The sequence below is a fragment of the Monomorium pharaonis genome, chromosome 5, assembly GCF_013373865.1.
Source record: "Monomorium pharaonis isolate MP-MQ-018 chromosome 5, ASM1337386v2, whole genome shotgun sequence".
NCBI classification, from domain to species: domain Eukaryota; kingdom Metazoa; phylum Arthropoda; class Insecta; order Hymenoptera; family Formicidae; genus Monomorium; species Monomorium pharaonis.
In genome coordinates this window covers 23,079,219-23,098,661 of record NC_050471.1, presented here as the reverse complement: position 1 = coordinate 23,098,661, position 19,443 = coordinate 23,079,219, and the positions used below count along the sequence as shown (strand labels likewise).

General features: G+C 30.8%; 1 protein-coding gene across 3 annotated transcripts; it reads right to left on the bottom strand.

Annotated features, from left to right (window-relative positions):
• Window positions 1-3,026: 3,026 nt before the first annotated feature.
• On the bottom strand, window positions 3,027-17,390 carry LOC105831661 (fatty-acid amide hydrolase 2). 3 transcript variants are annotated; one of them, XM_012671944.3, is made up of 10 exons: window positions 16,846-17,390; window positions 15,923-16,131; window positions 14,892-15,118; window positions 12,084-12,413; window positions 9,389-9,681; window positions 8,346-8,441; window positions 8,058-8,216; window positions 7,720-7,902; window positions 6,071-6,172; window positions 3,027-5,876 (listed from the first exon to the last, which is right to left on the bottom strand). In XM_012671944.3, exons 1-9 carry the CDS (start codon window positions 16,867-16,869, stop codon window positions 6,083-6,085), a joined length of 1,611 nt encoding a protein of 536 aa, XP_012527398.1. In that variant the 5' UTR covers window positions 16,870-17,390; the 3' UTR covers window positions 3,027-5,876; window positions 6,071-6,082. The 3 variants fall into 3 exon arrangements, with proteins under 3 accessions (XP_012527398.1, XP_012527397.1, XP_012527396.1); XM_012671943.3 differs by having other exon boundaries at window positions 6,076-6,172; XM_012671942.3 differs by having other exon boundaries at window positions 3,027-6,172.
• Window positions 17,391-19,443: the final 2,053 nt, after the last annotated feature.

Sequence of the window (19,443 nt, the reverse complement as noted above, 5' to 3'; positions counted from 1 at the left end):
ATTGGTGCTGCCCGCTCCCCCTCCCGCCCCTCTGCCCCGTGCGCATGACCCGCAACCCGCAATAGGACTACACTTGACTACACTCGGCGAGTGGCGACTCGGCCACTCGGCTGCTGTCATGATTGTCAGTGGCCACATGATTTCCAACGGTTAGGATCGTACGTGAAAGGAGAGGAAAAAAAATTTGTAAAATTATAAATCTTTTTTTCATTTTTCATACAAAATCATTACGCTCAAACTGTTTCTGTCTGTACTTTGATTATGGAACAGAATTTTTAATTCTGTAATGACAATTAACCCTCATTGTGCACTATAGCTTTGGGGTCTCGAAACGATCTCAACGATTTTCGTAATGACTTATTACGGTATGTTAATCTTCGAAAATAGGCTTGTACTGCCATCTACTGTTAGTTCTGTGTCTCCTCTTTCCAAGCATAAGCCCGGATCTACAATAGTGTAGTAAGCCTTATGCCATAAAGAATTAACCAATTATATTCAATTATTCTTCTCATATTCGATTATAATTGGTCAATTTCTTATGGCATAAAGCTTACTACACCTATTGTAGATCCGGCCTAATATATGCGCCCAATCGCCCATATATATGATAAGCCCTGTGGCACACGCTTTCCGTAAGGGCTCTGGCAGACCAGGGGCCCGATTCTTGAAGTCATTCGCAAGAGAAACGTATACGCAAATACTCGCTCTAACAGAAAGTTGTAAGTTTATTGGTTAATAGCCATACGATAGCCAATAAATTTCCAACTTTTCTGTAAAATCAGAATTTGCGAATACGTTTCTCTTGCAAATGAATTCAAGAATAGAGCCCCAGCGCGATTTCCGTCGCGCGCGACGTGCGATGTCCAATGGGCGTACAGAGATGAGCGGAAAGGCGGTCGCTCATTGGACATCGCGCGTCGCGCTCTGATAGCTACATGAAACTTTTCATTTTTCACGTTTCCGCCTTAAGGAAAAAGTTACATGGTTGTTGCTCAGCGATCCTCAGCGACAGCGGACTTGCGCATTCGCCTCAAGCAGCGATAGAATCATAGCTCTAGTTTACACCGAGCACTTGGTACGCGTATCAAATAGTAAATAACTAGTGAATGTGTTTAATCATTGGCTGATCAGCTTAAATTCACTACTTGATATGCGTACCAAGTGCTCGGTGTAAACTAGAGGATAGAGCTTGTATTAATGGAGGGGCCATTGCTATATGCCGGAGTCCGTGTGGGGAGAATCGACAGAGACATGAATATATTCTCATATATTGTCTCTTTTCGTGTTGGACATCCCCACCACTCCGTTTTCTAGAAGGAAAAAAGCGCACATACGAGCGGTACGACAGGTACGAGCCTACCTACTTGGTGCCTACTTGGGCCTTGGGCTGTTACAATTAGTACAAAAAATTTTTACATACGAAAGTAATACTGTGCATTCATTGATTGGCATGCATCTTTTAGATTTATAAGCAATTTTTTTCGTACGAGTTCGAAAATCGGGCCTCAGATTGTATAGTTACGAACCTGTTCCCACACGAAAAAAAAAAAAGACAGAATATATCCACCTCTCTGTCGATTCTTCCCGCGCGTCGCGATGCACCAAAGCCCCTCCATTAATACAAGCTCTATGGATAGAATGCACGACCAATTACGCACCCCCCGCACTCACACATACCGCCATAATAATGTTCAAAAGTTATTTTGGGGCTATTTAATTTTTAAAATAGTGAAAAAATTCATGAAACTAAGCAAAAAACTAAGTCTAAAACTAAGGCACTATAAAAGTGAGTATTCTCACGTCCGCCATTTTTCTTCTAACTAGCATGAAAAATTAGGTATGTTTTGTATATATATACGTCAATAATCTTTGGAAACACCAAACTTTATGTGACAATGAAACGAAGACACGATATTTATGATTTTGAGACTGTAAGAGCCTAAACACAATGCCAGGCAACAGGCAATAGAAATAGAAATAATGAAAGAGAGAAAGAAAGAAAGGATCTTCTTCTCTCTTTTTCTCTTTCTTTATTTCCTGTTCCTATTGTCTGTTGCCTGGCATTGTGTTTAGGCCTTAAAGGTTATTGCGATGTATTATATATGTAAAACATTATGCTAGTTACTTGCTAGTTTGAAGAAAAATGGCAGACGTAAGAATACCTACTTTTCTAGTGCTCTAAATATAATGACCCTCGAGAGTGCAGAGATTAAATTACCTTATAATTTCTGACACATATTCCTTTAACCTATACTGCTCAACACAGAGCACTCTCTCCTTTTCCTCGCCCAGCGTGGGTACGCAATGGCGGATAAACCATGTGACTCAAGTGACCAATCAAAATTGTGTTCGCCATTGGCGAATCTTTGATTATAGGTCTTTATGTAAAACATTATGCTAGTTACTTGCTAATTTGAAGAAAAATGGCGGACGTGAGAATACCTACTTTTTTAGTGCTCTACTAAAACTAAAGCCAAAAACCAGTGTGGTTTATTCAATCCTAAGTGTAGGATTAGGGTTATTTGTAATTAATAACATAATTCTTCAGGTTATACTTTGAGGATAAAAAAAGTTTAATTCTGCCCGTTTTAAATAAGGTATTTATTTTAAGAATGAAAATGATGAATTTTAGAATACGAAATTAGTGTAAAAAACCGAACGACTTTTACAAAGTATACTTACTTATTTATGGAAAAAAGTTTTTTATTGATATCCTCCTAGCCAGTATGCACAAAAGTGTTCAGGATTGTTGATTTAATGTTTAATGTTAATTAAAAAAACTGTATATAAAGTTTTTTTAAACAGAACTTTTTGGAGGTCTTCTAGAGCCCACAGTAAACATTAAGAGTTAAAGAAAATATTAAAACTCAAAAATCAATTTTTTTAAGGCTGTCGACGTGGCGATAAAAAGTTAAATCACAATCAAAATTTATCTATAAATTAGTAATTGGATGGACATTAATCATTGTTTCGTGATATATAAATGTAAAGGAATAAAGGTTGAAATACAACAAAACACAAAGGCGTAATTTTTATATTCTTTGTTCAGTTTAATTGTCTCACCCATGAATAACTATTATATGTATAATTTATTTATCTTAAATAATAATATTTGACAAATTAAGTTTTTAATATGTACGGTATGTATATCAAAATTAACCTATTACATAATTTATCTTCATATATTAAGAAACATATATCGATAATATTTGCGATAACGCTTCTACATTCCCACAGCCTAATTGTTATATAATAAAGTATCTCTATATGATTTGATAAGCCGTACTTAAATACAAAGAAAGGTTATCAATACTGGCATACTGTGTTTTTGAATAGTATTTCTTAAACAAAGCTAAAAATAAAATTTGGAAAACATAAATGTAAACTAAAAACTTCTTGACTAATTTATATCAGATAGTATAATGGCCCTAGTTTACATCGAGCACTTGGTACGTGTATTAAATAATAAATAACTAGTGAATGTGTTTAATCATTGGCTGATCAGCTTAAATTCACTACTTGATACGCGTACCAAGTGCTCGGTGTAAACTAGAGCAGTGACACAAACCCCGTATTTGAAATAAAATGTCATGAAAAGAACAGACCACACATTTATGATCAAGCCTCAGTAACAAAAAAATGTACCAGGTTACGCTTTATAATTTTGTTTCATATCGCATTATAAGAAAAGTAAAAAGAGAAAAATATATTCAAAATAGTTTTATACTGTATTTAACGAGAGTAGGTTAGATTAGGTTAAGTTAGGTTAGGTTAGGTTAGGTTCGGAAGACGCATAAATAGAGTAAAGTGGAAAGAGCGTTTACGTATTACTTACATTAATGTTTTACATATGGCGCGCCTCAGACTATTATCTCATTAACTTTTAAAGAACCCATTAAATTTCACATTCTTCTCCTATAAAAGAACTATGCCAAAAACTATAAAAGAGTTTTGGGCTCAGAGCGCTCAAAAACGAAACATAGGCCGGTATTCATAGTCAAATCTTATTTCAAGATCGTCTCAAGCAATGTCTTAAGATGCTAATACGGCTCTGGTTGATGGCATCTTAAGACAGTACTTAAGATGATCTTAAATATAAGATCCGACTATGAATACCGGCCATAGTATCTTAATCTACACAAAAAAAAGATGCAGGAAATGCATAGTTCCTAAACTGCTCATCAAACGGCGCTGGGGCGGTTTAAAGGAGAAAAAAATTTTTTCAAAAAAAATCATAGAAATACATCTTGAAGAAGGCATAAAAAGTCTATCGAGGCATGTAAATGACATAGTTGTAGCATTTTCTAGCTCGGATAAAGATATCTACATATGATTCTCTTAATAATAATTTCGTTTTTTCGGAAAAAATACAAATTATCATTTTTTTTAAATTATTACTAAAAAAAATTGTGTCTTCAGACAAATATTTTAATAATTATCGACATGCCAAATATTGCGTTATTCCGGTGGCCTTGCGTCATCCGTTGTTGGCATTGACAAGTAGCACAAGTAAGATTGTGTGATGAGAATCACTCTTGCGTGAATCGAACAAAAACTCATCTACTCTAAACTTACTCTCTCACGGAACACAGTATAAGTATAAACACATAAGATGATTTAATATTATCGATACTCACTTTTATTTAAATGTAATTTAAATTTATGCAATTTACAAAAGAAAATTATGCAAAGGACGAGGGCCAAAACAAAATTCGGCTTCCTAAACAAAATTGTGCGATACTTGTGAAATCAATGTTTTGGGCCTGGATATACTTCGATCCTTTCAATCGACTCTGAGTTTTGACTGATATCGAACATAGTTTGGCCCCTATTAATCCTCTTTCTTTTATTCTTGCATTAAAAAAATTTGATTTTAACAAATTTTATATAGAAAAGTTATAAATTTGATTTTTGCTTATCTAATTATCTAAGTAAATCATGTTACTATCAGTATTAATACAGTCCAATGTTTAGTTAAAAAAAAAAACTAAAAAGTTGTTTTAGTTAATCAATAGTAACAACCTTTCTCTGTATTTAAAGACTATTGTAATCTCAATACTTTGTTATTGGAATTTTCGTTTCTAAACTTCAGAAATCTGCTATTAGCAGATAGTGCGGGACATTCTATATATTATTTATTGTTTCCTGATCTATATAAATGGTCCTTGTGAATGCAATAATCAATTATAGTCTGATAAAAAAATAACGAGAATTTTTTTAATTTTGCGCATTCTTTTCAATTAAATTTGTTTTTTTTCTCGTGATGACAACACTGTTTATAATGTATATCTTAATTCTCAGCCATATATTGGATCCATAGTTTAAACATGTAAAGAAGTAAGATTACACGCATATCATGTAATCGGCAATTTTTAAATTTTGAAAATAACAAAACAAAGGATTTGCATTAAAAATTGAATAAAGTGTAATGAAGTGATTAAAATATTGAAGAGAGTTTTTGACAAAGATATTTTGTCGTAACCAAGGGTTTATAATTGATACTAATGTTTCCAAGAAAACTGTGAAGAAGTTGAAGATGACAAAAGAGCTGGACGCTCAAGTACATCAACTGATAAAAATTTGGAAAAACTTGAAAACATTGTGCTTAGTAATCGCAGAATCATTATAAAAGAGATTGCTGAGGAAGTTGGTATCTCATACAGGTCGTGTGAAGCAATTTTTAATAACGCAACGGTAAAACAATTCATGGATTTTGCATCACGACAACGCGCTTGCTCACACTTCATTTTTTATTCGTGAATTTTTAGCAAAAAACAATACCATGGTGTCACATTCATACCCATCCTATATGCAGGTCCCGTGATTTTTGCTGTTCCCAATAATTAAGAGAACATTAAAAAGCCAATGTTTTGCAACTATAAAAGAGAATCAAAATCGCTGAGTCAGCTAAAAACTATACCATAAGTACATTATACCTCTTAGAGATTACTTTAAAAAGGACAATAGATATTAATGAATAAATAACTTATTCATAAAAATGAAAATTGTCGATATTTTTTTATCAGCTCTCGTATAACTTAACATAATCCCTTTAATAAAAAACATATACCTTACACTTAATTCATGATGGTGGAACCCAACCACCAAATGCTGCTTCAAGTTCCTTAGCCACCGCAAAACATAGATGATCATTATATGGAGCTGCTACCACCTTCAATTAGAGAGAATTTCAAGAAATCAATATTATATAATGATGATACAAGTGTTAAAAATGACTAAGAACAAAACAGATACTTTTTCAACCAATGAATAAATTTTAAAATAATATATCATAAAAGATATATATATATATATATATATATATATATATATATATATATATATATAGTGTGTGTGTGTGTACAAATATAATAGTATTGAAGTTGTAAGTCAGTTAAAAAATACTATCCAAATAAAAAGATCATTAAAATTAATAATTGCTAGCAATTATATACAAGACGTTCAAATGAGTTATATGCATTTTAATAAAATAAAACTAAAAGTAACAATATTCTTCGCCAATTTTATGCTTTTGTCTAATACATAAAATGTTCGGCAATAGGTGAAAGAAAAAAAAGTGATTCTAGATACAATTTTTTCTTCAATCGTTTTCCGTGTAAAAAATATAATAAACAATATAAATTATTAAGATTTCTTTCTGCCCGTTGTTAAGTCAATAATATTAGCTAAATCAGTTCAAAATGGATTTTTTCAAAATGTTTTGTTTATTTTTTGTTACATGTGTTCAAAAATCGTCCTTTTTATGCCCCCTTTCGTTCAGAAAATCGATTTCCCACGGATCAGTTCTCTCATACAAATAATCCAATAATTTAACTGTTTTTGTCCTCCTAATAGATGACATGAGCCATAAAAAAATATTCCTTCATAACAATGAAAAAAAATTTTTTGTTTTAATTTTTTAACTATGGAGCATTCTTTTCTAACAGCAGACCCCATGGTCTTTAAAAATTTTTAACTTTTAACAGAAGAGCTAAAAATTTAGCTTATTGCATCTACTTTCTAATGCTAAGTGGCGTTTTTCAAAATTTAATATAATGGCCTCAAAATGGCAGCTACAGTCAGTGTACTGCTGAAAACATTTATATTTTAAATGCAAAAGCTGTCATAAATTAATTAATGCTATTGCTTTTCATAAATCAATCGTTCCTTTTGTAACTATTGACTAATTTTGTGCAGATGCTATATATAAAATCCAATTAAAAAAATATTTTAAAGTTATAAAAAAGTTCAGGGAAAGAGTAACTTTAAAGGATTCTTAAAACCGTTCGACCTTTGTTTAAAAAACTTTTCTATCTTTTATAGTTTCGAAGATATTTGCTTGGAAAGGAAAAAAACATTTATTTTCAAAAAGATGTTTTATTCTTTCAAAGTGCAGTTTTGCAAAAATAAAAAATAGTTTTGTGTTAGAAAAAAATTACTTTACTTGTACACAATTTTTCAGAATTTTCTGAATTTCCCGGTTGTCTAACCTCCCTTGTTAACGTCAAAAAGTAGATGCCATAACTTAAATTTTTAGCTCCTCTGCAACTGTTAAAAGTCAAGCCAATTTTGGAGAGCATGGAGTCTTCTTTGGGAAAGAATGCTCCACATATATGTATATTGTATTTATGTACATAAATATATACAAAAAATATACACAAAAAATATAAAGTTGAAATAAATTTTTAAGACCTTGGTACTAATATCTAAAAATCTCACCTGAATACCAACTGGTAAGCCCTCTTCGTCCAAGCCCAGTGGCACTTGACAAGTTGGAAACCGCAAAGCATTAAACAAACCCCAGTAGACAAAGTTAAAAGGTCTCAGAAATGCGGAATAATGATAGCTAGCGGGAAATGGTGCTGAAGGATAAAATAATACGCCGTTGTCGCCCAATTTCTCCTGTAAAACGATTTCCACGATAAACATATAATGATATATTGCATATAAAAATTAAAATTAAAGGTCAGAAAGTATATTCTTTAATTTTAGAAATTTTTTCTTCTTTTTTTTCATCTCATACATATATTTATATTTAATTTCTTTACAATAATTACCGCCAAAAATTGTTTTGCTTTTACAAGGACATTTTTTGCCCATTCGGTATTTTCTCGCGGTAAGAAATCTTCCTCTATTAATTTCATAATAGCAGCAAACGTTAACTGTGAGTTTCCAGTGAGTAAATTGTAAATTTCTCCACATGCGCTGGCGACATACTGCAAAATAAAATAAACTAAATTTTTGAAGAGTTATATAATTTAAACATAATAAAAATGTATGCATTTTACAGAAAGTAAAATTTAAATATTAAACGTGTTAATTTGCAGTAGAGAATTAATCCTTACTTTTCGATCCGTTATGTTTAGCTTGAAATTAACGTCCTCGCAACTCATACAATATCTCCACAATTTTAAACTATGCTCGGAACCTGGTATTTTGATCTGTAATATACAAACAAGTAATTTCTTTATTTATGACCTTACAAATTTGTTAAAAATTTAAAACAAATATTAAATATTAAAAGAATCAACTTCTATAAAAAAATACAGAAAAGAAAAAAATTTTGACAAATGTTTTTTTCAATAATTTACAATTTATAAAATTAAATATACAATTAGAAAATTTGTTGTAGAAAAATTTATATTAAATTAAACACAAATATTATGTTAAAAATTAAGATAAAAGATATAATACACTTTGATGTAATTTAGAAGTAAATTGTAAAAGCATTTTTTCACTTAAAGTTCTAAAGTTAACATTTAAAATGTATTGACATGTACATTTTATTTATTTTAGAACTTATGTTAAGATTATTTAAAATTTTTATATTATTTTTATATATTTTATAATAATAAATTATGTTAATTAGGTTAATTAATTAACATTAACAATAAGAAATATCAAATATTGAACATTAACACAAAATATTCAAATAATTCATAATCATACTATATTAATAGTGGGATATGCTAATAATTTAACGTAAAAATTTTAACAAAAACAATTTTATCGCATAGATACAAAAAATTAATATAAATTTAATTCACAAAAATCTTATTAAATCATTTGGGATATGTAATTGTGTTAAAATTAAAACAAATTATCTAACAAAGAAACCTTGTGAACCAAAAATACTGATTTTAATGAAACTTGGCATAAATGTAGAGTAGATAAATACAGGAATTTTCCGTTTTAACGCTCAAAAACGGTTTAAAGCATTTATTTGTTTATAAAGTAATTAAAAAACGGTTCAAAGTATTAATTTTTTTATATTGTAATTAGAAAAGAATTCATATATTTTGTATATGAATTTAATATTTCTTTTAAATATTTTATGTACTTACTGTACATAGACACAAAATGCTTTCTACTGTTCATACATTCCTACCTTTGTTGCAGAACCTGTTAATTCTTTGAAATGTAGCACCGCCTTCATTAATGTAGCTCGCATGGTTCTATTTACTTTGCTCGTTTTCAAATCGCCAGAACTCTCTTGATAAAACACTTTCAAATTTTTTACATTCACCACTTCATCCAGCTTTAATTTAGTCACATTAGGACCGATTAATACTTTCAAAAAGGGTGTCAAATCTTCAGTCTTCCTACAAAGCGGTCCAACTGCCGCTATAGTATCTGGATAATCTTTCTCACGCAATCCGATTCCAGCCATTGGAGTCAATCCTAATAACAGAAATATTCACATTATTAATTATTAATAGTTTTTCAAAATTGCATCAATAACAATATAGATAACAATATAGCTAAAAATACTATTAAAAAACAAAATTTGAATTTTTATTTTAATTACTATATATTTAATTACTATATATTTTATCATATCTATACACTAATCTATTTTCTTTTAAAAATGTATTACACCCATTTTTACAAATATATTAACCCTCAGTTATGCATATACGAGTTATACTGAATAGTGTTAGGCATTCACAAATCATATAAGGAGTAATAAGAGCTGGAGTAGGGGTAAAAAATGTTTTACATCTCTTCCATTAATCTTTTACTACAGCACTACATCTTAAAAGGAATTTTTCACAATATTGGAAATTTAGTGTATTATACTAACAATAAGTAAGTACTCCAGAATCTTACAAATTATTTTCAGTGTTTGAATTTATTACTAATAAGTAAAAATAAGTAAAAGATTTTTAACATTTATTTTTTGTTATTTTAAAGAAATTCAAACCAATTAAAATTTAAATAATTTGTGCAATTTTTAATAATTCTTTACTGGCTTACTATTTACCATGGTAATTTTTACAACAAAACTTTCTCCATGTACGAAACACTGTTTTTTCGTGTTTGTATTCCTTCAAGAGCAAACCGCGATTGTTTTCGGCGCCTCCGCGTCTTTGTCGCCCGATCTAAAATGCCGCGAGATCCCTAGTAGTAAAAAACATTGGCGCAATATTGAAAAGTAATGTAAAGACAATATTCCCAATATTGGTCCAATATTGTAAAGTGATTCATCTTATTTAGCCAATTTATCTAAGCAGCAATATTGGTTTAATTGGTTTAGCATTAGGCCAATATTGAACCAATCGATTTTTCATATTGGACATTAATTGCGTTCTAATTTGGAGGCAATATTTTATGACCAATCTTAACGTTACATTAGGAAAATGAGCCAATGCATTTCCAATATAACCAATATTTAGCCAATATTAGGCAATATACTACCAATGTATTTTGCTATTAGAGATCTGTCAGACGCTATTACAATTATTTTTTACAAAAAATCGCCGCTTAGACCCTACATGTTTACATTTCATTCGGACGGACACTCGCTGTAGAAAGATTGGTATAGTGTTCCTGTGTGTAAAAACCACAGGACAATACAATGTGACGAATGTCACTTGAAGACATGAAAATACTTTAATAATTTTTTTTTACTTTAATAATGTTTTATATTAAAAAAACATTTTTTATAATTTTATAGCAAAATAAAAAAGCTTGATTGTGTTTCTATTTATTTTGTCATTTTTCTTCAACTATTGTTCCCAGTTTTATTTGTCAAAATAATTATACTTTTTAAATGATATCTAAAATCCATTTTATCCCAGTTCTAGATCTATCTTTTATGTTTCCAAAACCGTTCGGGTTTTTAAATTCTTTAAAAATTGACGAAAATACGATAGATTTTCAAAAAGTCATTTTTGTGATTTTTTAAACCTTATTTTGTTTAAATTAATTTTTAAAGTGTTTAATAATAATTAATATTATTGTGGATTGCACCATCGTCTTCGTCATGAAAAGACGAAGAGATTCATATAGCACAATATTGATTTCAGTTCATCTGTTCAATGCAGCATGAAGTTTGGGAACAAATGGGATACATCTTTAACTCGGTAAAATGTTTGAGGGCGAAAAATATAAATATACCATTTTAGGGTTAAATTTAGAAATGATAAAAATCTTAATTTTTATACATGCATTTAAGTATTCCAAATAACTTATGCAAATTTTCATTCAGACTTTAAACTTGTTTTGGAAATAGTTTATTTAATACAGAAAAATTAATCTTTAAATTGCAACAAAACTTTACATAAATCATCTTAAGTATTTAAAATTTTAAATAAAAAATTTGATTTTATTATTTTTTAATTTCAATTAAAGCACATTTTTATTTCTTATTAAAATAAGCTTTGATTTAGATAAAAAAGGGAGCTAATAAGACTTAATTGTTTTCGGCCCCAAATTTAGACCAATATAGGTGAAATTATTTTCTTAAACTCTTAAAAATAATATTTAGTCAATTCTAGCCTAAATGGGGATATTTGGAGCTCTACTGGCATATATACATATATTTATATATGTATATGCATATGTATGTACATACAAATACAGTAGAAGCTCCGTATAGGCACGGTCTCAGGGGTTTGCGTTGTGAAATTGTGGCATTACGAAGTAACCCCACTTTATCGACAGAGTGGGAGAGAGTGGCGTACACGGCGTGAGCAGGCTGCGCGGCGCTGATGCGCGGTAGGATACTTAAATAGACTTAAAATAGATTATCAATAGAGTATCAATTTGGAATTACAAAAAGTAACTTTAATAAGATTAACCTTCACTGGGCTTGTGACCAAACAATCCATTAAAGAACGCAGGCATTCTCGTGGAACCTCCTATATCACTAGTAATGGAGAATGGAGCACCACTCGCGGTTAATATTGCTCCCTCTCCGCCACTGCTACCTCCGACCGTTCTAGTGATATTATAAGGATTATTTGTCTGTCCATATAGATTATTTCTAGATTCACACCATAAATTGAGTTCAGGGACATTAGTAGTGGCAATTAAAATCCCACCAGCTTCTTTGAGATAACGAACTGCTGTGGCATCCTCTTCTGCACGATGATTACGACGACAGAGCAAGCCCATCGAATGAACTAAACCTAATAAGATAATAATCTCTTATTTATTATTATTAAATAGAAAGCAAAAAATATAATAAAAATTAATGTTTTATTTTAAAAAACTTGCTACTAAAAAATAATAAAAACAGTTTATTATAATATATAAATAATAAATTATTCATAATTATTAATTTTATAATTAATTTTTTATTTTCTATAGCAGCACTTAGTTTTTTCAACAAAATATTTATCTTTATTATAGTTTTGCTTTCTATTTAATGTTAATATGTTAATCAAAACGTTTAAAATACTTCATATATACAGAACAAAATTACTGAATATAACATTTTAATATTAAAAAGTAATAATAAATAATAAATTTTCTACTTTGTATTTATAGTTAGCGTATTTTCTTCATATCAATATTTTTATACAAAAAATTATTTTTTGTTCTTTTATTTAATAAATTAAAATAATTTTGTACAAGATTTTCTTAGTGTTTTTCAAGCGTGTATACTTGGTTCTCTTTTTGTATTTTTTTTAAAGATTTATTTATTACATCGGTTAGCTGTTTTGGAGTAAGGCTACAACGAATAGAATAAAAAAATTTTTTTTCATTATTTTTGTACAAATATGTAAAATACATATTTTTATAACATACATAATTTTTTATACTTTTTTTACACTACAAGTCGAGGGCGTCCCTCATCAATTTTAATGAGCTTTGGATATGTTGTAGAGCATAAAAAAATATTAGACTTATATTTTTTTGGCGGCGTATCTTGACGTTTAGGGGTTGGAACCATCCCTCGAAAATAACACATTTTTTTTGTTTTTGCAAATGTCTTTGAAAATATAAAGTTTATGAAAAAATGTTCTATAAGAATGTTTTATGGTATAGTGCAACCTCCCAATAGGGTCCCTCTCTTCTTCTTTAAGTTTCTCTAGTGGATATTCGACCCAAAATAAGAGTCACAGTACTACCCCTCTCAATAAGGCCGTTTCCCCGCTTTTGCGTTCGATTGCGATCCCCTACTACACCACCTTCCTCGAACTCACGTTTCAAGCATGACCCTCTCAATAGAGCTGCGTACTGCGTGCGTAAAAATGCATTTTTTACACCATATGGTATTTAATTATTTATTAATTGTACGGATGTTTCAGCATTTTAGTTTTGCGCCATCTTCAGTGTACAGAAGCAATATTTTCTCAGATATGATATCCTAATCAGGAAAATCAATCTCGACTATAAGAACTTTTTGGATTGACGAATGATATCATAACTGCGAGAAAATATTGCTTCTGTACACTGAAGATGGCCAAAAATAATGCGCCAAAACGTTAGTACAATTAATCGTTAAATTGTTTTGTTACTAAGTAAATTTCAACCAGCTTTGGCTCTAAGTGTTTTTTCCGTTTATTTGTCTAATACAAGAGCCCATACATATAGTTTTAATTATAATATTTATTAATTATTAATATATTTAAAGGATTATTAAATAACGTACATTAATAAAATTGAGAACTTTTAAACTCGCATATTTGTAAATTGCAATTGTAACTTGCATTTTTAAAACTACAAATATTTTTAAATTACGGCAGACCCTATTGAGAAGAAGGTGAATTTTTCCGCGACGCAGTGTCGAAAATGGGGGGCCTTCAATTCGCAGAAAAGTTATTCTCCTCCGGTTCTATCAAAGAACTATAGAGAGGTTGCACTGTATTTTATACTCTTTACAAAATTTTGTATAATAAGAGTAGAGGTGAAGGTAAATTAAAAAATTTGAAATTTTTGAAAAACAAATATACTACTATAAAGAGTATAAAATACTATGAAACTTTTGTATAGAACATTTTTTAATAACGTTATATTTTCAAAGATATTCGCCAAAAACAAAGAAAGCGCTATTCTCGAGAGGTGGTTTCAACCCCCCCCCCCCCCCCCGAGGTGGTTTCATCCCTAAACGTCGAGATATATCGCTAAAAAAATATGGGTCAAAAATTTTTTGATGTTCTACAACCTACATTGTAGAGTCTACAACATATTCAAAGGTTATTAAAATCAGTGAAGGACACTTCTGACTGTTCTCTTGTAAGAGACTTTATTTACGCAATTTTCAGCTACGTAAAAAAAACACATGGACAAAACTTCACCTAATTTGAGAGACCAGTGTATTTAATAGTTTCAAATTTCAACTTTAGTTTTTCTAAAAAGTAGAATTAATAATTCTCTTAAATTAATAATTCTCTAACTCTCCGTGAACCGGTAAATAAAACACTCGTGAATAAAATAAAACAAAGATATTATTAATATAAATACAATATTATAGATTTAAAAATAAACAATTTATTTAACAAAAACAATTTGTTAACCTATGACTAACTAAAAATCAAAATTTCAGATTAAGTTTGCACATATTTGGGAAAAATACAACAGTTTAAAAACTGTTGGAATTAATTTAACCTCATATGGTTAATGAAGAATTAAATACTTTCATATTGTTATGCTTCATATACCTTTAACTCGATTGCTTTCTTTAGTGGTAAAAGGTACTCCTAAGAACGGCTGTGTTATTTTTATTTTCTCCAAATCTATATTTTGTTCTATCATGGCATCTACTCCTTTTGCCTCTTCAATTGCATCTAAATATCTAGTTTCCACAATTGCATTTATTAAACTATTTATCTCCTTGCATCTCTCAATATAAGCCTTCACAATCTCCTCTGATGTAATCTTTTTTGTCCTGGAAAATATAAATATAATAAATGTAAGCAGGTATTCTTTTCATATAAAATTTGAGTAGTAAGGCATATTTTCTATTAGTTATTCTATTAGTAGTTTTTACATATTGATCTATATTCTCTTATTGCATATATTTAATTACACGCGCTTTTGATATACGTTCGTCTAAACCACACTGGTGTTGCAAAGAAATATTACTACATTCCTCAGTGGTCGAGTTGACACATACACAGAAAAAAATTTGGAACTAAATTAATTCAGTGATACTTTATGGTATACGGTTCCAGGATTTCTACTCTATGTAGCTCCGAATTTGTACCACTACTGTTCAAATAATCTCGGAACCGAGAGATTACTAAAGATCGAGCCCCAGCGTTTCCAAATTTGTACTAGTACTGTTCAACGATGCTTGAATCTAAGACAAATCGCACCGAGCGACTTCCCATTATTTCAAGTATGACAATAGTCGTTGGACAATACTAGTACAAAGGCTACGGTCAACTTGATGCTACAAACGTTTCGAAGTATTCTTTGGTTGGTCAATTCGTAAAATTCTTTGTTTCAATTGGTCAATTAAACGCTTCGAAGCATTGGTAGCGTCAAGTCACATGAATATTTACCAAATTATTTAAATAAAACAAAATGATTGGTCATAACGCTCTCCTCTCATCTACATGTTATGAAAAAAATTCGATAACAATTAATCATAAAATTTGTAAAATCGTAAATTATTAATTCTAGCTTAAAATTTCATGAAAATCTTTCTGCTATTATGCAAACTTGAGCAAAGAATTAATAACTTTACCTAATCTTCTCTGCTAGAGAAACGGCACTTTCTAGTAGCAGTTTATTTTTTACTGGTGGCACCTTCTTTGCTTTCTTATCGTAATATATGCTAAAGGCAAAGTCTATGATACTATCAAAAAGAAAATGTAGTTGCACGATTATACATCGTAAGAGATCCCAGCATAACTTTTTCACATGCTGCAATGTATCCTGACATTGTGGAGAATCCTATACATAAATTGCAGTACATTAGAATCATAAACATACTTATATTAAGGCTTTCATAGATATTTGCTTCAGAATTGGTTCTGTAAATTTTTATATTTTAAAGCATTATAAAAGTTTTCATTAACATTCATAACCCTTGATAAAGATTATATAGATTTAATAAAAAGAAAACTGTTTAAAATTCAAAAATTAAGAAGTATTTTAAAAATCATATATTAAGTAATTAAAAAAAAATTAATTCTATCACAATTAATTTTTCAGTTCTAATTAAATAAACAAAAAATGTGGATTATCTCTCTAAAATTTATTTTTGCAAGTTATGGGAACTAATCTACACTATTATACTATAACTAAGCTTGTCAAAAATATCTTATAAAATCTTGCTATAAATTTTGTTGACAAAAAGCATCAAACTTAATGCAAATTTCATTATATTCAATAATTGGTAAGAAAGTCAACTAATATAACCCAATGATAAATTGATAGCAACTGTGATGACACAGTGAACTCAACAGTAAATTGACTGCTAATTATATTTGAAAACAAGTTTTGGTCGGTTTTTACCAACGATTTGTTATCAAGAGCTTTGTTGCAAAATACAATCTTAATGTGAACATGGTTAATGTAAATTTGTTAACATTCGAATTTGTCAGCAATTTGTATGCAAATTGCTAACATTTGCTATTCAAGTTATTACAGGAAGTCTGAATTTACCTTGTTTTTCACAGAAGTACACATAATACGCGAAATCGGTAAAAAATGAGATATTAATTAATATCAACAAAATTTATTAAAAATTGCATAAAAATCGATCATATGTCAACACTCTCAAACGTAATTGTGTAATTAGATATTTTTTAAATATCTATGTTCTTTTGAAATTCGGTACTATATATTCTTCCTTTAATTCACTTCGTTTTCAATTAGAAGAACATATAAATAATTTTCATACGTCTTTTTATTTCTGACACCCACTCCCGATCTCCTAATTCACCAAGACCGATTCGATCGCTATTAACGTCTATTTTTCACACATTACGGTATCGAAGGTCGAAATGAACTAAACTAATCACTAATAACTTGTTCAATATGCAACGTAATGTAATCACTGAATAACTGAAATGTTTGTACACGCACACATTCATACACAAAGTATACACATGCACGGACCATCCAGTTGTTCTTTTTCACTGTACTCTATTAAGGCCATCACACAATACTAGGCAACAGGCAATAGGAACAGAAATAATGAAAGAGAGAAAGAGAGAAAGGCCGGTATTCATAGTCGGATCTCATATTTAAGATCATCTTAAGTACTGTCTTAAGATGCCATCAGCCAATCACAGAGTCGTATTAGCATCTTAAGACATTGCTTGAGACGATCTTTAAATAAGATTCGACTATGAATACCGGCCAAAGGATCTTCTTCTATTCACGTACACTTGACCGGAAGTAAACGTTTTTTTAAATAATTACTATGGTCGGCATTCATAGAACGGGATTCATAGACCGATCTTAAGTTCAAGCATTGTCTTAAGTCTAGCTTCGAGCCGACTTGAGACTTACTTAACCAATGAAATAACAGCATTGACGTCTCAAGATCGTGCTTAAGTTGGAACTTGAATAAGATTCGACTATGAATTCCGGCCATAGACTACGGGTCTGTTCGCGTCACATGCTCCGACATGCTCCTATTCACCCCAACGCACTCCAATATGTTAATTCCGATGACGTCAACCTATTAAAATGCGTTGGAGTGAGTAGGATCATGTCGGGGCATGGCGACGCGAACAAACCATACGTTTACACGTCGGGTTTAACACATCGGAGTTATAAAACTGGCCAACTACAGCCATTCCTCGGAAGAATGGAATGGTTATGATTGGCCAACTCTAAAAGTATCGATGTTATTAAACCTGTTTAAGGGTGTCGTGTAAACGTAGTATAGTCAGATCTTAAGGGCCATCTACAATGGAGTGTTTTAGCCGTAACAGCACTAAAACTACGGCAATGCTGTCTAGAATAAAAACGACGTAGCAATAACATACAAGCCGGCCATCAAAGAAAGGCGACCAAAAACTAATCCCGAAACGCTCATCGTAAGCACGCAATGAATTGGCTCAATGTCTGCTGTAGGCTGTAAACAGTAAAGCAATACGGAAGTGGAGACATTTTCTACGACTACTGCTACGGCCTACGACTCTCCATTGTAGATGGCCCTTTATATTTAAGATCATCTTAAGTACAGTCTTAAAATGCCATCAACCAATCACAGAGCCGTATTAGCATCTTAAGACATTACTTGAGACGATCTTAAAATAAAATTAGACTATGGCTGGTATTCATAGTCGAATCTTATTTCAAAATCGTCTCAAGCAATATCTTAAGATGCTAATACAGCTCTGTGATTGGCTGATAGCATCTTGCATAAGTCTTAGGACAATACTTAAGATGATCTTAAATATAAGATCCGACTATGAATAACTGGCCTATGAATACCAGCCTATGCTCTAGTTTACACCGAGCACTTTATACGCGTATCAAGTAGTGAATTTAGGGCCACTGCACAAGCTTTTTCGTAACACGTTACGTTACGTTAAGTGCTCCATAAACCTAAGTTCGTACTTAAAATTAAACTTACATCAACGCACAAAGAAACTTTTAACGTAAGTTCTTAAGTTCTTACGTTAAAGATTTCTTTGTGCGTTGATTTAAGTTAAATTTTAAGTAGAACTTAGGTTCGTATGGAGTACTTAACGTAACGTAACGCGTTATGGAAGAATTTGTGCGGTGGCTCTTAAGCTGATCAGCCAATGATTAAACACATTCACTAGTTATTTACTATTTGATACGCGTACCAAGTAGTGAATTTAAGCTGATCAGCCAATGATTAAACACATTCACTAGTTATTTACTATTTGATACGCGTACCAAGTGCTTAGTGTAAACTAGGCATATGGGCCACCGCACAAGCTTTTTCGTAACACGTTACGTTACGTTAAGTGCTCCATAAACCTAAGTTTGTACTTAAAATTAAACTTACATCAACGCACAAAGAAACTTTTAACGTAAGTTCTTAAGTTCTTACGTTAAGGATTTCTTTGTGCGTTGATTTAAGTTAAATTTTAAGTACAACTTAGGTTCGTATGGAGTACTTAACGTAACGTAACGCGTTATGGAAGAGTTTGTGCGGTGGCCCTATGTCATTTTGTGTGTGATGGCCCTATGGTATATCCACACAAACTTGCATAAGCGCATAAGCATATACCTAAGAAAATTGATTGGTCTACAAACACTTACATAAGAAAGTAG

Coding starts and splice junctions, on each gene's coding strand:
- LOC105831661 (XM_012671942.3), bottom strand. CDS start 16,869: ATGTGTACTTCTGTGAAAAACAAG. Junction 8,442..9,388: donor TAACAGGTTCTGCAACAAAG/GTAGGAATGTAT, acceptor TGTATATTACAG/ATCAAAATACCAGGTTCCGA. Junction 6,173..7,719: donor GCTTACCAGTTGGTATTCAG/GTGAGATTTTTA, acceptor CTCTAATTGAAG/GTGGTAGCAGCTCCATATAA.